This window comes from Chanos chanos, chromosome 3 (genome assembly GCF_902362185.1).
Source record: "Chanos chanos chromosome 3, fChaCha1.1, whole genome shotgun sequence".
Classification (NCBI taxonomy): Eukaryota; Metazoa; Chordata; class Actinopteri; order Gonorynchiformes; family Chanidae; genus Chanos; species Chanos chanos.
In genome coordinates this window covers 22,865,365-22,879,603 of record NC_044497.1, presented here as the reverse complement: position 1 = coordinate 22,879,603, position 14,239 = coordinate 22,865,365, and the positions used below count along the sequence as shown (strand labels likewise).

Sequence of the window (14,239 nt, the reverse complement as noted above, 5' to 3'; positions counted from 1 at the left end):
ATTACCCCAACTTTCGCCACGTAACATTCGGTTCGCAAACCTGTCGAAATGCGGACCATTTCTCAAAAGGCACCAAAGCTGAACTGGCTCGGCACAGGCACCGTCATGGTGGAAAAGAGCTATTAGACAAACTTCTCTGCCCCCCTAGTAAATCCGAATTACTAAAAGACTATAAAAGTAAATCAACATTTCAGGCTCTGAAGCTCAGGAGAGCTCCCTGGGCTTCTCCCTCATCTCTTGGGGGTAATTTAGTCTCTCATAGCCCCCGCTATGGAGAAGCAAATACAAAAATCTAAATTTCATCCTCTGGTCCCCTGAAAACCTAAAATATAACTTTCTCTCTTATTTACTGTACTAGGCTATGGAGCTCAGGGTGCCTCCCTGGTCCTCTTTCCAAACATTTGGGGGTAAGTTGGTGTCTCATACCCCCTAGTATACAGTTACTTAAATATACATGATAAAAACTGAATAGCATTGCACTGTTTTAGCATTGCAGCTTGAATAAAATGCTGTGCATTGTATGAGCCACAGTACCTAGCTACAATCTTATGGCAATTATTTGGTAACATACAGGAAAAGTATACATAGTCAGAATGTAACATACACGTTAACAGTTGGATTTTAAAACCATTTATTTACATAATAAACATCTAGCTATTTGTACTTGAATGTCAAATATAGTCTGAAAAATCTACCGAGAAGTCTGGAAATTTGAGTCTGGAAAAGTATGGAATTTTTAAAAGGAAAATGTTTAGGAACCCTGAGTTTAAAAGATTGAATGCATGAGCAATTTTATTGGAAAATCAGCAAGAAGTTATCCTTGAGGAAAACTGGAAGAGTTTATTGATCTTGTATAGGAGATTTGCTTGTATGACCGGTGGGTATCCCTGAGATTGCAGTTACAAACCACAAGAGACAGAAGAATAAAACTGTCCTAAGAGGAGATATAGGGAACTCGGTGGACACACACACACACACACACACACAGGTCCAGAGACAGGGGAGAAATAACTATAGAAAGGAGGTGAGTAGCTTTGGCTATTGAGAAGTTTGATTGCATGGATTACCAAAGCATCTCATTACCTGTGGACTAGAGGGCCCAGGGGTGACGGTATGTGGATTAGAACTGACTTAGGACTTTTGGTATGGAAGGACGATAAGATAATAAGAACAGTTTTACCCCCCAATATTTTATCGGATTTTCCAAAGATTAAAACAACCAACATAAAGCAAAACAATAAAACCAAAGAACAAATGACAGCAGACAGCACCACATTAACATATCGTATGATGGTTCAGTACAGACAGACAAGATATTCTTGAATGGGGGATACAGTGGAAAGAAAAATATGAGAGCAAAATAAAAACAAAGGGGAAACCATCTTTAGCAGTCTTCCCCACTCTGGGGGCCACCTGGTCTCCAGACTAGGGTGTAATGCCCTCTTTGTATGATGTCTGAGATACTATGTGGGATATAGTCCAGAAAGGGTTGCCCCAGCCTATCAAAGGAACTTTAATTTCCCTTCAAGACTGCGCTCAGTTGCTCCATTAGTGTAACCTTAAATATCTCAGTAGGAGGTCAAGGCTTGATCCACTGAAATAAAATGCACCTTCTTGCCGGAAGTAGAAGTTTGAACAGAAGTTTTTTCTGCACATATGGCTTGGAAAAGCCCTCATTCACAATATCCAACAAAAACAGAGCAGGTTCCATATTTATATTGTTGTTAAAAATCTTATGAAGTTCCACCACTACCCTTTCCCAGGATTTAGAAATGAGGGGACACTGGCAAACACAGTGACAGTAAGACCCCAAGACTTTTTTACACTTGATACATAATGGAAAAATCCTTGGGTCAATAACTTTGAGGAATTGTGGTGTACACTGTAGCCTGTGAAGGACTCTATACTGACTCTCGATGAGTCCACTGCAGAGAAAAGTTTTCCCTATTGATTCCAAGGCATCAGACCATCTCTCCACCTCAAGCCTAAGTCCCAGATCCCTCTCCAATGCATTTACGACCTTGACAATATTAGATGCGTTGACAGACTGTAACTTTTCATACAAATGAGAGATGAAATTCTTATTGCACTGGTATTGTAATAGAATAGAATCAATAGGAGTAGCTGTTGGTTTATCTATTGGGAAGCTTATATTATTAGTGAAATGTCTGACCTGTAGAAAGCCAAAAAAATGATGGGCTGGGATAATAAGGACAATTTTACAAATACAGAGGAAGAAGTTTACTTTTAAGTAAGGATACCTAACCCAACCGGTATCTTGTAAAATAGATACTGGAAACATAAAGGAGAAGATGTAGTTCCACTGATGGTTTTTACCCATGGTTGCATACCTTAGACCGCTGTAAGTTTTTTGTCGTTCAAATATAGTGCAAACTGTCTTAGTGTTATTGTAGGTTATACACAGCATTACACTGAAGTCACCTGTATATGCTGTTTTTACATCAGAAAAGTCATGCTTTGATTATTTTCGCCTGCTTTGACTGTCTTTTCTTGTTGGCACCGTTTTGTTCACTTTTGTATACGGTAAAAGCATTGTAACACTTTATATGTTGGGAAGCATGCCCATGCTACAGTTATCATGGGTTGGGAAGAATACTCCGATTAATTTTCAGGAATATTCAAGCAAAACCAGTCACCCATGAGATCACGCATCCTGTTAACGATCATTGGTATGAGAGTCACATGGTTTCAGAAGGCTCATAATGACTGTTTATGCATGAAGTCTCTAGTCCTCATCTCTGTGTAAAATGTTTTGTGATCAAGTGGTAGGACAGAGGAAATCACCATGGCAGGAGTGATGTAACATACAGATGTGGACAAATTTGTTGGTACCCTTCCACAAAAAAACCCCATAATTTTCTCTGAAATAACTCAAAACTGACAAGTGATTGGCATCCATCATTGTTTATTTCATATTTAATAAAAATCAGACATTGCTTTTGATTGAACAGAATATTTTAAATAAAACAAATGAAAAATGGCATGGACAAAAATGATGGGACCCTTAACCTAATATTTTGTTGCACAACCTTTAGAGGCAATCACTGCAAACAAGCAATTTCTGTAGCCTTCAATGAGACTTCTGCACCAGTCAACAGGTAGTTTGGGCCGCTCTTCCTGAGCAAACTGCTTCAACTGTCTCAAGTTTGAAGGGCGCGTTCTCTAGACTGCATGTTTCAGCTCTTTCCATAGATGTTCAATAGGATTCAGATCAGGACTCGAAGGTCACTTCAGAATAGTCCAATGTTTTGTTCTTAGCCATTTTGGGGTGCTGTTAGTTCCATCTTCTGGGTCATTATCCTGTTGGAGGACCCATGGCCTGCGACTGAGACAGAGCTCTGATACTGGGCAGTATGTTTCACTCCAGAACGCTTTGATAGTCTTGAGATTTCATTGTGTCCTCCACAGATTCAAGGCATCCCCTGCCAGACGCAGCAAAGCTGCCTCAACATAACCGAGTTTCCTCCATGTTTCACAGTAGATATGGTGTTCTTTTCTTTGAAAGCTCCATATTTTCCCCATCTGTGAGCATAGAGCTGATGTGACTTGCCAAAAAGCTCCAGTTTTGCCTCATCTGTCCAAAGGACATTCTTCCAGAAGCATTGTGGCTTGTCAATTTGCATTTTAGCAAATTCCAGTCTGGCTTTGTTTTTCTTTCAACAGTGGAGTCCTCCTGGGTCTTCTTCTATTGAGGCCACTGTCGCTTAAAAAGCGACAAATGGTGTGATGAGACACTGACATACCCTGGCCTTGGAGTTCAGCTTGTACCTCTTTGGAAGTTTTCCCTGGGTCTTTGTCTACCATTTGCACTATCCTTCTGTTCAATCTGGGGTTGATTTCCCTCTTGCAGCTGCCTCCAGGGAGGTTGGCCACAGTCCCATGGACTTTAAATTTCCTAATAATATTTGCAGCTGTAGTCACAGGAACATTTAGCTGCTTGGAGATGGTCTTATCACCTTTGCATTTAACATGCTTGTCTATAATTTTCTTTCTGATCTCCTCAGACGACTCCCTCCTTTGCTTTCTCTAGTCCATGTTCAGTGTGGTGCACAAGATGATACCAAACAGCAGAGTGGTTACTTCTCTCCATTTAAATAGGCTGAATGACTGATTACAAGATTGAAGACATGTGTGATGCTAATTAAAGAAAACATTTAGTTTGAAATATCACTATAGTCCAATTATTTATAATCTTTTCTAGGGGTACCAGCAGTAGGTGATTTGTAGGGGGGATGAAGGGGGATGCCATCCCCCTTGTTAGCAGAATGACCATAATTCATCCCCCGTGTTAACCTGCCATCCCCTTATACTCCATAGAGGAGTGTCAGTGACCACTGGGCCATCCCCCCTGTTAAAAAATCACCTACTGGGTACCAACCTGTCAAAGCCATTTTAGAATATCTTTGTAGAATAAGCAATAATTTACCTCTTTTCACACTTTGTTTGCTTTACTCTATGACATACCAAAGAAATGCAGGTATACGTGAGACAGTTGCTTTTAATTTCATCACTTTTCAGGAAGAATGAAGCGGTGTTTCAATGATCTATAAGGGTACCAACAAATTTGTCCACGTTGGTAGAACTACTTTTATTCTGACAGGCACTAAACCGGATGCGTCTCGTTGACGACGTGTAGCGTTACACCGTTTCCACTATTGGACGAGCTGGTTGTACTGAGGTTATGTGGAAAGTGGTGATGTCGGAGGAGGTTGGAAGAAAAGTGCAGGCGGTGGTGGACAGGGTAAATCAGGCAGTTAGCCGTCGCCCTAAGGTCAGTTTTTCAGTAATTGCTTGGAGAAGTTTGCAGTTACGTCTCTTGTCATTTAGAAATACCTCACAAACCAAGAACAAGTTTGCACACTGGGATCGCCATAGAGCGGTTACGTAAGCACTACAACCTTTGAACATAGGCTAAACAACACGCGGGGCGCTCATATGTATTGGGTTTGAGTAGTTTTTTATTTCAGTTTTATTAACTGATGGTCATAGCCAACAAAGTTGACAAGTTATTTGTTAAAGTATTGCGAACCAGCTATCTTTCGTGTTCAGTGTCATTCCTCTAACAGCTTGGAGGAAACATGATTCTAACAGCTTGTGAGCACAGTAGTCCAACAACCTGCATGCATTTAAATCGCATCGAAGGACTCCACGAGACTGGGTTGGCTAAAGTTAGATGACAGATGTTTTGGTCTCAGAGAGTTTGCGCTGATCTGCACGGTGTCAGTGCTCCAGTATGCTGTCCCTGAGTGTTTTCTATCCTGTTAGGAAAATGAGTAGCTAACGAAAGATCCAGGGTCTTGGAACTGTCATTGCCAATGAGGAGACAGCGTCCTGTTTATTTAGGCACAATATATAGGTGCATAGTCTGTCATGTCCCTCAAACATCTTTTTCCTGCAGAACCTTCATAGTATGAAAATTGTTTTTTACGAGGTGACTTTAGTGGAATAATTTGTTTAGAATAAAATGATATGATGAAAAGGAATGCTTAATCTCAGTCGTCCTTTCATTCATCACTAGACACTACCATGCGTGACTCCTCGGCTGGTGGCAGTTAGTAAGACTAAGCCCCCAGAGATGGTGATTGAAGCTTACAAACATGGACAGCGCAACTTCGGGGAGAACTATGTAAGTGCATTGCCAAAGCTGTAAGTTAAGTTTTTGGATAGAGTTGGATTGAACCAACTGAGCTAAGGCTGTTCCTTATGTATGGTCAAAGAGACAAAGAGACAAGTAACAGATTTTCACCCATTTGTTTTTTGCAAAATGTACCTTTTTTTTAAAAAAAAAAAATGTTGCATGAAATTCTGTTGTAACGCCGCTCCCTCCTATCTGTAAGGTCAACGAGCTTGCTGAGAAATCCACACATCCCCAGGTATTCTTACCCAGTAATATGTTCTCTTATTGAGAAATGCAGATGTGCTGTCGTACATAATTTTCTTGTTTTACATAATGTTCACGATTTTCCCATTTCAGATTTTGGCATCATGCCCTGACATAAGATGGCATTTTATTGGGCATTTACAGAAGAGTAATGTAAACAAACTGCTAGGTAAGTAATGTTCCTGTTACATGACAAACCGATTATACCAAACTTAATATGTGACCTGCTTTTCTCACTGTTATGTGCCAGTCTCTATTATAAACAGCCATTAGACCTTAATCTCTGGAAAGGAGTTATGGAGGAAGAAGATGAAGAAGATGATGATGATGAATACTGCTACTCACATTTTTTACTGATGTGAACCTTGTGAACTCACAGGAGTTCCAAACTTGTTCATGGTGGAGACCATAGACTCTGTCAAACTGGCTGACAAAGTGAACAGCTCCTGGCAAAGGATAGGGGCGTCAAACTCTCAGAGGTTAAAGGTCATGGTACAGATCAACACCAGTGGTGAGGAGAGTGAGTGTCTTGTTCTCTTACTTCATAAAGTATAAGGTTTCAGCCTGATGTCAACAGCACTTAACAGGATATTTGACATTGACCTTTAATTTAATTAAGTCTAATTAAAATGTCACTACTGGATTTAACACGAAACATTCCTAGAGCTATAATAGTTAAAACAATTTGGTTAAAAGTATGTCCGTACTGTATATTCTTGATTTCTGCTGACATACCAATGTTTAAGTTGAAGTACGTGTCTCTCCTGTCCTGTCAGGTAAACATGGACTCCCGCCTGAGGAAACAGTCGACACGATCAAGCATATCGTCTCCCAGTGCCCTGCCCTGCACTTCGCCGGACTCATGACCATTGGTCGCTATGGCTATGATCTCAGTGAGGGCCCCAATCCAGATTTTCAGGTACACTTCAGTCACAGAGCTGACTGAGAGCTGAGATGTGTACACATGGACAACAGCCATGTAAAAATCATATGTGTTTACTCTCAGATGCTCCTGAAACGTCGACAAGAAGTGTGTGAAAGTCTTCACCTCCCAGTGGAAGAAGTAGAGCTCAGTATGGGCATGTCTACAGACTTTGAACATGCAGTGAGTTCATCTCCAGATCTAAAAAAAAAATAGAAATATTGCACCTTTCTTTTTCCCTTATCTTTTAATGATGTTATCACTGATGCATTAACAGCCTTTTATGTTTGTGATCTTAAAAACGGTTTACAAGCTGTTGCAGTTGCTGAATTTGAATGGAATTGCTGTTTTGAGAGTTTATCAGTACTTAACGTATTACTTGTCAAATTACAAAGACAAAAATGACAGAAATGAATATTTCTGTCTTGAGTGCAATAAGCTATGTTTTTGTTAAATGTATTCATTGTGCAATGAGTAATGTAAATAATAATTCATTATTCATCTCTGTTTTTTAGATTGAGGTGGGTTAAGCTATGTTTTTGTTCAATGTGTTCATTTCTACATGTGTTTTTTTTTTTAGATTGAGGTGGGTTCGACCAATGTGCGAGTTGGCAGCACTATTTTTGGGACGCGAGAGTACCCTAACACTCCCAGCCCAAGTCCGGAGAAAAGGCCAAAGGTCGTGACAGAAGAAGCCGCCAAGAAAATGGAGCGGCTGACTGTGACAGAGCACTGAGGCACCTTAAAGAAAAACAAACAAACAAACAAAAAAGAAGACAATTTAAAACAAAACAACTATACTTGATTGGGCCATTTAAAAGAGACCTTGAGGTGGCTGCAGAGAGAATAGGTCTTTGTATGTCTTAATAATGGTACATGATCTGTTAATCTGAAGGGAGTGTAATAATGGATACTGAAATGAAACGGAAGGTAACATGTTTAAGGTATTTTGACAAGCAGCTCTGCATTTGTATAATTCCTCTGGATTCTGGTCTGTTTCACATAGGCATTTGTCTCAGACAGTGCTACAACATTTCACATTTCGTATCATCTGTTTAATAACTCATTCACCTGTTTAATAACTCATATTTGTCTGTTTAATAACTCATATTTATCTGTATTATAGCTTCATGGACACACTCATCTTGTGCCAAGTGCTGATCTGTTTTGCCCAGGTCCTGTGTTATCGAGAAAGGAGTTTTCCATGTCTCATGATGCTTATTTACTACTAACTTTTAATAAATCATTTTTCAGTATACATGTTCTAAGTTCATGTTAGCTATTCTGAGTATATTAAATTAATGAACTGAAAAAATTCTTTCTCAAATATTCCATTTGTATAATGGAAAGATTGGGGAATCTTGACTTAGTACATTATTAGCGGTATGTTCTTGTAGTGTGTGGTGTAGATAGTTTTCAGCCTCTCTCATCTGGAGACCTAAAGGATTGAAATGTCTCTCCTGTTGGTGTGAAGTGTTGGTAAGCCACCTGTTTGTGCTGTCAGTGATTCTTGCGTATACTGCACTGTTTTGGGACTGGTGGTTGAGCATCATGACAAATTTGTATATTCATATAAAAGTCACTTGTCATTTTTTTGTGAGGATTGGAGGAACATAGATATTTAGAGGTTTGCTGTCCCTTGGTCACAGTGTCAGTGTTTCTTAGCTCAGTCTAAAGCCCAACCCAACCATCCTGTTTATTCCTCTGTCAGGCCTGCACAAACACACCTGATTCATTTGATTCTGAAACCTGGACTAACACACCTGATTCATATGATTCTCAGGCCTGTACAAACACACCTGATTCATATGATTCTCAGGCCTGTACAAACACACCTGACTCATGATTCTCAGATCTTTACAAATAAACCTGATTCATATGATTCAGCTACTTTATCACACTGTGCAGGGCTGACACAGAATCTTGCAGGGTTGGAGGGCTCTGAAGATTAAAGCTCTGGTCTGACACACTGTGTTTTGCTATGCAAAGGAAACTGCTTAGTGGTTGTGTTACAGTAATCATGTCCCTGTGAAAGCTCTTTTATTCTCATCACTGCCGCTGTCAAACAATATTATTTATCGTCTGTGAACGTATGTGAGAAGATCATTTCAAAATAAACTGAACAAAACACTGTACAGTGTTTCATTAAAAAGGTATCTGTGAATAGGTTGGAAACAGTCTGTTTGGTTCGATGAGAAAGGCAATAAAATCATTACTGAAAACTGATGTTTACAGTCTCGCTTTATAAAGATTGTCTTTTTTTATTTCTTTGACTTGTCTGAAGAAACCCATGCAGATGTGCTGTGAGATTCTCTGCTCTAATCTAAAGGTGTGACACATATTGGGTAAGGCAGGTGAAGCTGGGTGCAGCACTCAGGATGAATCAGTATGTGTCAGAGCAGTGGAAAGACTCTTACATCTCCAAGGCAGCACAGCAGAGCAGTGTTTGTCAGTCATAGTAAATGAACATATCAGGACCAGAGTGTAGGTTTAGAACTTTCCTGTTTTAAGAATATCCTGTAAATTCATATAATAGTTCAGTGTATACCCCCCCCTTAAAATAAATAGACATATCATTTTTGACAAAACAGAGGATTTTATTTCAAATATTCTTTACAAAGCTCTCAGAATCACTGTATCAACAGAAGAATGTGACATGGGAAAAACAAACAAAACAAGCCCAGTTTAGACGGGCAACGGACTGAACTCAAACCACCACTGCAAATGTGTCTGGCCTACATTCACCCTGTTACTGTTTCTATGGATACAAGCAAGCAGAATATGTTGTACATCTAGTGTGGAAAAATTAGTGGCAATGTTATTACCATTTTGTTAAATATGTACATATGAACAATCATATTATCATCCCACACAGACCTCTCGTCAAGAGACGATCCGTATGCACATACACTGCTCATAGCTGGTAGAGTGAGATGGGGTTATAGCCATAAGGACCATGAACTTCCCAGATGAGAATGAGAACATAAAACAGTGGTCAGCCCCCTGCAGTATTAACCTACTCAAACTTCGCAATCACAGACACCTCAAAAATAAATAAGTCAGAAAGATAAACAGATGAGGAAAAAAAAGACCTGCTCTTGTGTCCCTAAGCAAATCTGCAAAGAGTAACAGACATTGACATATTCTGATCAAACACAGAAGGTCCCCTTTCAAACACTTTGTTTAACACGTGTGTATGTGTGTGTGTGTGAAAACTTCTGATAACAATATAACTTGTAGGACAAGTTTGGGTTTTCAGCAGTTCTATCCATGATTTTAAATGTGCATGTTAATCTTCAGATATTGACCTTGATTCAATCAGTCTAGTTGACAGAAAAATATAACCTTCAGTAACTCTTAAAATGACTGTAAAAACACAGTGAGTGTATCTGATGTCTTCGGTCTCAGCCCCCACCTTCCGCAAAGACTGTGTTAAACTCACAATTAAACGAATAGAGAACAAGGGGGAATAATACGTCATTTCCTTATGAGAGTGTTGAAGAAATGCAGAGCAGACAAACGGGTTGGTTTGTCTGAGTTACATACTCAGTAATAACATGTTCATCTTGCATGTCTCTGTGAGAATACCTTGCAAACTATGCAAACTCAAAATCAAGGTAGGACAAGATAGAGTCAAGCATTTTGCCACAGTAGACTGAGTTCAGTGGGAACGGACTGGATTCAGTGGGAACGGACTGGGTTCAGTGGGAACGGACTGGGTTCAGTGGGAACGGACTGGGTTTAGGGTGAATGAAGTTGATTATGGCAGGAAGGAGTACTATTCAAATGGTAATTTATATTAAAAACTCTATTGATGATGGAACATTCAGGTCACGTACACAAATGCAAGTCAGCCTACATCTCAAATAAAGCACAGTATAGCTACCATCAGAGGGTAAAAAAGGAGGCAAACATAAAGTAACCGACATCCCAGGGAGAGTTAACTCCTAATACACTAATGCTCTAAAATTTTATTTTTTACAAGGTCCTTAATCCACTACAATTGACCATGAGAACTGTGAAAGCGAGCTTGAATCTGAATTGTTCATAGCAATACCCTTACACACTGGTGCCAGTTAAATCTTGCTACATTACAATACAGGGCCTGCTGTTGTCTTCACTGCAGAGGCAGCATCCTTCTCTTTTCAGCCTGGGGATTAAATATTAAATAAGCAGAACGGATATTCTACATTTGAATATTCTCTGTCTCGCTGTATCAGGCATTTCTTCCTGTGTGCAGTCTGTGAATTCGTCAGTACGTCAGTATTAGTCAGAATAAAGTTAAATTCTGTCCCGTCCATAAATCTGTCAGTCAGTGTTAGTCAGAGCCTTACTGTGTGTCTGTGAGTGAAAAAGTGTGTTACATACATATGAGCTGGAGCTGACTGAACATTTTGAAATAAAATACAGAGCCCCAAAAATAAAAGACCCCGATATCACACAGGCACAAGCACCAGATCCAGGGAATTGTCTCTGCTGTGGAGCTCACATAAGCTGTAAACTGCAGCTCATGTAACAAAAGCATCTGTCTGTCTGTCTGTCTGTCTGTCTTTCTGTGCATCTCGTGGAGTCTACACCAACTTCTTGGCCTCAAAGAAGCTCTTGAGATGTCTCATTTGCCAGATTCCGGTGATGATGAGGATGAAGGTCTGAGCAATGGACCACCAGAGAACACGTTGGTTTGTGCTCTCACTGGTCATGCGAAAACGCTCCTCCCGGTACTACCAAACAGCAAACAGATGGCATGTGTCAGAGCCCAGGCTAATAAACATGCACAATTAGACACATTAGCCCAAGATTAAGACTGGCTTTGATCTCCTGAAGATGTCTTTCTCCTTCTCTCCTTTTACTGGATCCATCATATCTCCAACTTATCAACCAATCAAACCTTAATGTTCACGGTATTTATTACATCACCTTATGCTCTGACTTAAGAACTATGAAACAATTCATTTAACCAAGAAAGTGAGTGTCCCAGCGAACAGTGGTTGAAAAATGGTTTCTTGTGGCTTGCATTGGACAGAATTAAAAGTAAAAAATATATGTATGCATGCATGCATGTATGTATGTATGTGTATATATGTATGTATGTATAACTTTTGGTATTTTTATACATTTGACTTTTATTTATCAAAACTTTAATATATTTTGTTGTACCTTTGTTCAAAGTACTATTTATGGCAATAAAGGAAGTTTATTTTTTACACTGCATTATATGTCATTATTTTGGTGAGCCCTCTTAAATAACTACACATAACAAATGTTAGGGTAAATCTTTATGTTATGGGTTTCTGAAAAAAAAAAAAAGAGAATATCGCTGATATATCATTATCGTTTTTTTAAATCCTAAAATATCTAAATCAGTATCGGTCGTGGTCTACTGTGAACCAAACCTTCACACTGCACACATGCTAACAGGTCTCTGACTCACCCGCTGATAGTTCTGCTCCTTCTGGATCTGCTCTACCTGGTCCAGAAGCTGCCTCACTCTCAGCTGCAGCTCCGTCAACTTATCTTTGGCTGCTATCTCGGGGTAGTTGTTGGTATGCTCTCCAACTTGAATGTCCAGGTGTACTCTCTGTCGGGGTGGGGGGAGGGGGGGGGGGGGGGGGGGGGGATTCTTCATTCTTCATGCACCAAGTCATTCAGAGGGTTATTTGTTGCTATTTATACTGTCACCATAAGAGTGACGACTCAAAAGCCTCTTTCACTGACAACATCTTTCTGGCTAGAGAACACAGAGAGGGGAATTGTTTGCAATGGTTCTACCACATGCAACTAAGAGTTTGAATGATGCTGCTGGAAATCAATAGCCAAAAGCTGGTACTTAACTATAGTTAACTCCTTATCCGGCTTCTCTTTAGACGTTCTACAAACTTGTGACTTTCATTGTTTTTACATCCACTTATTTTTTAAATTTCATTATAACACATTCTCTTCAAAGCTTGACAGATGTCTCATGTATACCAGTTTGCCTCCAGCAAAGAGTGCCATCTTGGTGGAATTGGAGTGTAAGCAGATCTGATGTTCGCCTGGTGTGTGGGAAGTGAATGTGAAACGTCCATCTGAACCATACTGACGGGACAGAATGATCTAGAAAGCAAAAGAGAGAGGGACGGATGTAGGCAGCAACAGGAGGGATGTAAACAAAAGGGATGCAGATAAAATTATGAGAGATTACAAGGCTTATGGGAAATTTAAAATTTTAAGGAATTCAAATTCTCTCTCTCTTAAAAAAACCTGTACTTTTCTGTACATTCATACTTTCATCATATACCCTATCCAAAATACATAACTATATGTTCACAAAATATCATATTTGTTTTGTCCTAGCATCAAGGAAATGGCATGGAAAATGGGCTCCTCAGGGTCATAAACTTTACCTTGGTATCAGGATCCTTAATCTCAACGTGCATCCCTAAACCAGGGGTTGACGGGAGATAAGAATTGGTTTGCTTGTCCCATAGCTGGGTCCTGTATTTCCCTACAAGACCACAATGGTAGAGGATAAGGTCATTTAAGAAGTTATTTCAGTTAATTAAGCACTTTAAATGAAAGTGAAATCTACAGCACATACGCTTTAGATTTGTTACGAGGTTTTACTTTGTTAATACGTGGCCATCGCGCGAGGGATACGACACTGAGTCGTCTGAGATCGGTGTATATATTGTCATTTAAACCACCTGACTGGGCTTTTGTTCAGAAAAATGTTAAGAGAATAGACCTCTATTAAAATAGTGTCAGGCAACTGAGCAGTTAGCTATTTTGACAGGAGCCTACGTTCACAGTCATTGACTAGGAAACGGTAACTTGGCTGAAGCTGACTGCACTTGCCGTGTCACTAACTCATCCAGGATGCTGGACGGTTCGTTTCCGTGCGCCGTGAATTAATTGTTCCTGCCATTTTCAAATTAATTAAACCCAACCTCAATAGAATCCATAGGACTACATAGCTTACAACAATTTAGCACTTTATGAATTTCTTTTACAGGTGACACAGTTAACGTTACGATTGAAGTTAAGCCGTTCCTTTAAAACAGTACCGCACTTTGCTAGCTGCTGTTGTGAACATACCTATAACCATGGTCTCATCCGGTATTTCCTCAATAAAACATTTTTTCTCAGTCTCTCCTATATGAAAATAAAGAGCATTGCTTGGGACAAACCAAGCGAATGAAATTAAGAAACAAGCGCAGGACACCAAAGACGTCATTTCTAAATCGCTGAGATACTGACCATTCGAGCCTAGGCTCATTACAAATGGTTTCCGGAGATGGTTGTCCTCCAACGTCATCTTAAAGCAAACGTGGTTAGGGAAAAGATAAGATATTTAATTTGATGTAATCATACTGTGGAACCACCAATAACAATTATCTATCACTTCGCAGTGAGATATTTTGAATGAAATATTTTCC

The 14,239-nt window shown here is 39.7% G+C and overlaps 2 protein-coding genes across 4 annotated transcripts; one reads left to right on the top strand and one right to left on the bottom strand.

Moving 5' to 3' along the window:
- The first annotated feature begins 4,697 nt into the window (after positions 1-4,697).
- On the top strand, positions 4,698-8,130 carry plpbp (pyridoxal phosphate binding protein). 2 transcript variants are annotated; one of them, XM_030769321.1, is made up of 8 exons: positions 4,698-4,792; positions 5,540-5,647; positions 5,859-5,894; positions 5,996-6,071; positions 6,282-6,422; positions 6,679-6,821; positions 6,909-7,007; positions 7,405-8,130. In XM_030769321.1, exons 1-8 carry the CDS (start codon positions 4,703-4,705, stop codon positions 7,558-7,560), a joined length of 849 nt encoding a protein of 282 aa, XP_030625181.1. In that variant the 5' UTR covers positions 4,698-4,702; the 3' UTR covers positions 7,561-8,130. The 2 variants fall into 2 exon arrangements, with proteins under 2 accessions (XP_030625181.1, XP_030625180.1); XM_030769320.1 differs by having other exon boundaries at positions 6,649-6,821.
- Positions 8,131-9,433: 1,303 nt separating this feature from the next.
- On the bottom strand, positions 9,434-14,058 carry tmed4 (transmembrane p24 trafficking protein 4). 2 transcript variants are annotated; one of them, XM_030769895.1, is made up of 5 exons: positions 13,899-14,058; positions 13,208-13,308; positions 12,792-12,917; positions 12,256-12,402; positions 9,434-11,545 (listed from the first exon to the last, which is right to left on the bottom strand). In XM_030769895.1, exons 1-5 carry the CDS (start codon positions 14,035-14,037, stop codon positions 11,396-11,398), a joined length of 663 nt encoding a protein of 220 aa, XP_030625755.1. In that variant the 5' UTR covers positions 14,038-14,058; the 3' UTR covers positions 9,434-11,395. The 2 variants fall into 2 exon arrangements, with proteins under 2 accessions (XP_030625755.1, XP_030625756.1); XM_030769896.1 differs by having other exon boundaries at positions 9,434-11,512.
- Positions 14,059-14,239: the final 181 nt, after the last annotated feature.

Coding starts and splice junctions, on each gene's coding strand:
- tmed4 (XM_030769895.1), bottom strand. CDS start 14,037: ATGACGTCTTTGGTGTCCTGCGCTTGTTTCTTAATTTCATTCGCTTGG. Junction 13,309..13,898: donor GGATGAGACCATGGTTATAG/GTATGTTCACAA, acceptor GTGGTCTTGTAG/GGAAATACAGGACCCAGCTA. Junction 12,918..13,207: donor TTAAGGATCCTGATACCAAG/GTAAAGTTTATG, acceptor TTTGCTTTCTAG/ATCATTCTGTCCCGTCAGTA.
- plpbp (XM_030769320.1), top strand. CDS start 4,703: ATGTGGAAAGTGGTGATGTCGGAGGAGGTTGGAAGAAAAGTGCAGGCG. Junction 5,648..5,858: donor GCAACTTCGGGGAGAACTAT/GTAAGTGCATTG, acceptor CCTATCTGTAAG/GTCAACGAGCTTGCTGAGAA. Junction 5,895..5,995: donor AGAAATCCACACATCCCCAG/GTATTCTTACCC, acceptor TTCCCATTTCAG/ATTTTGGCATCATGCCCTGA.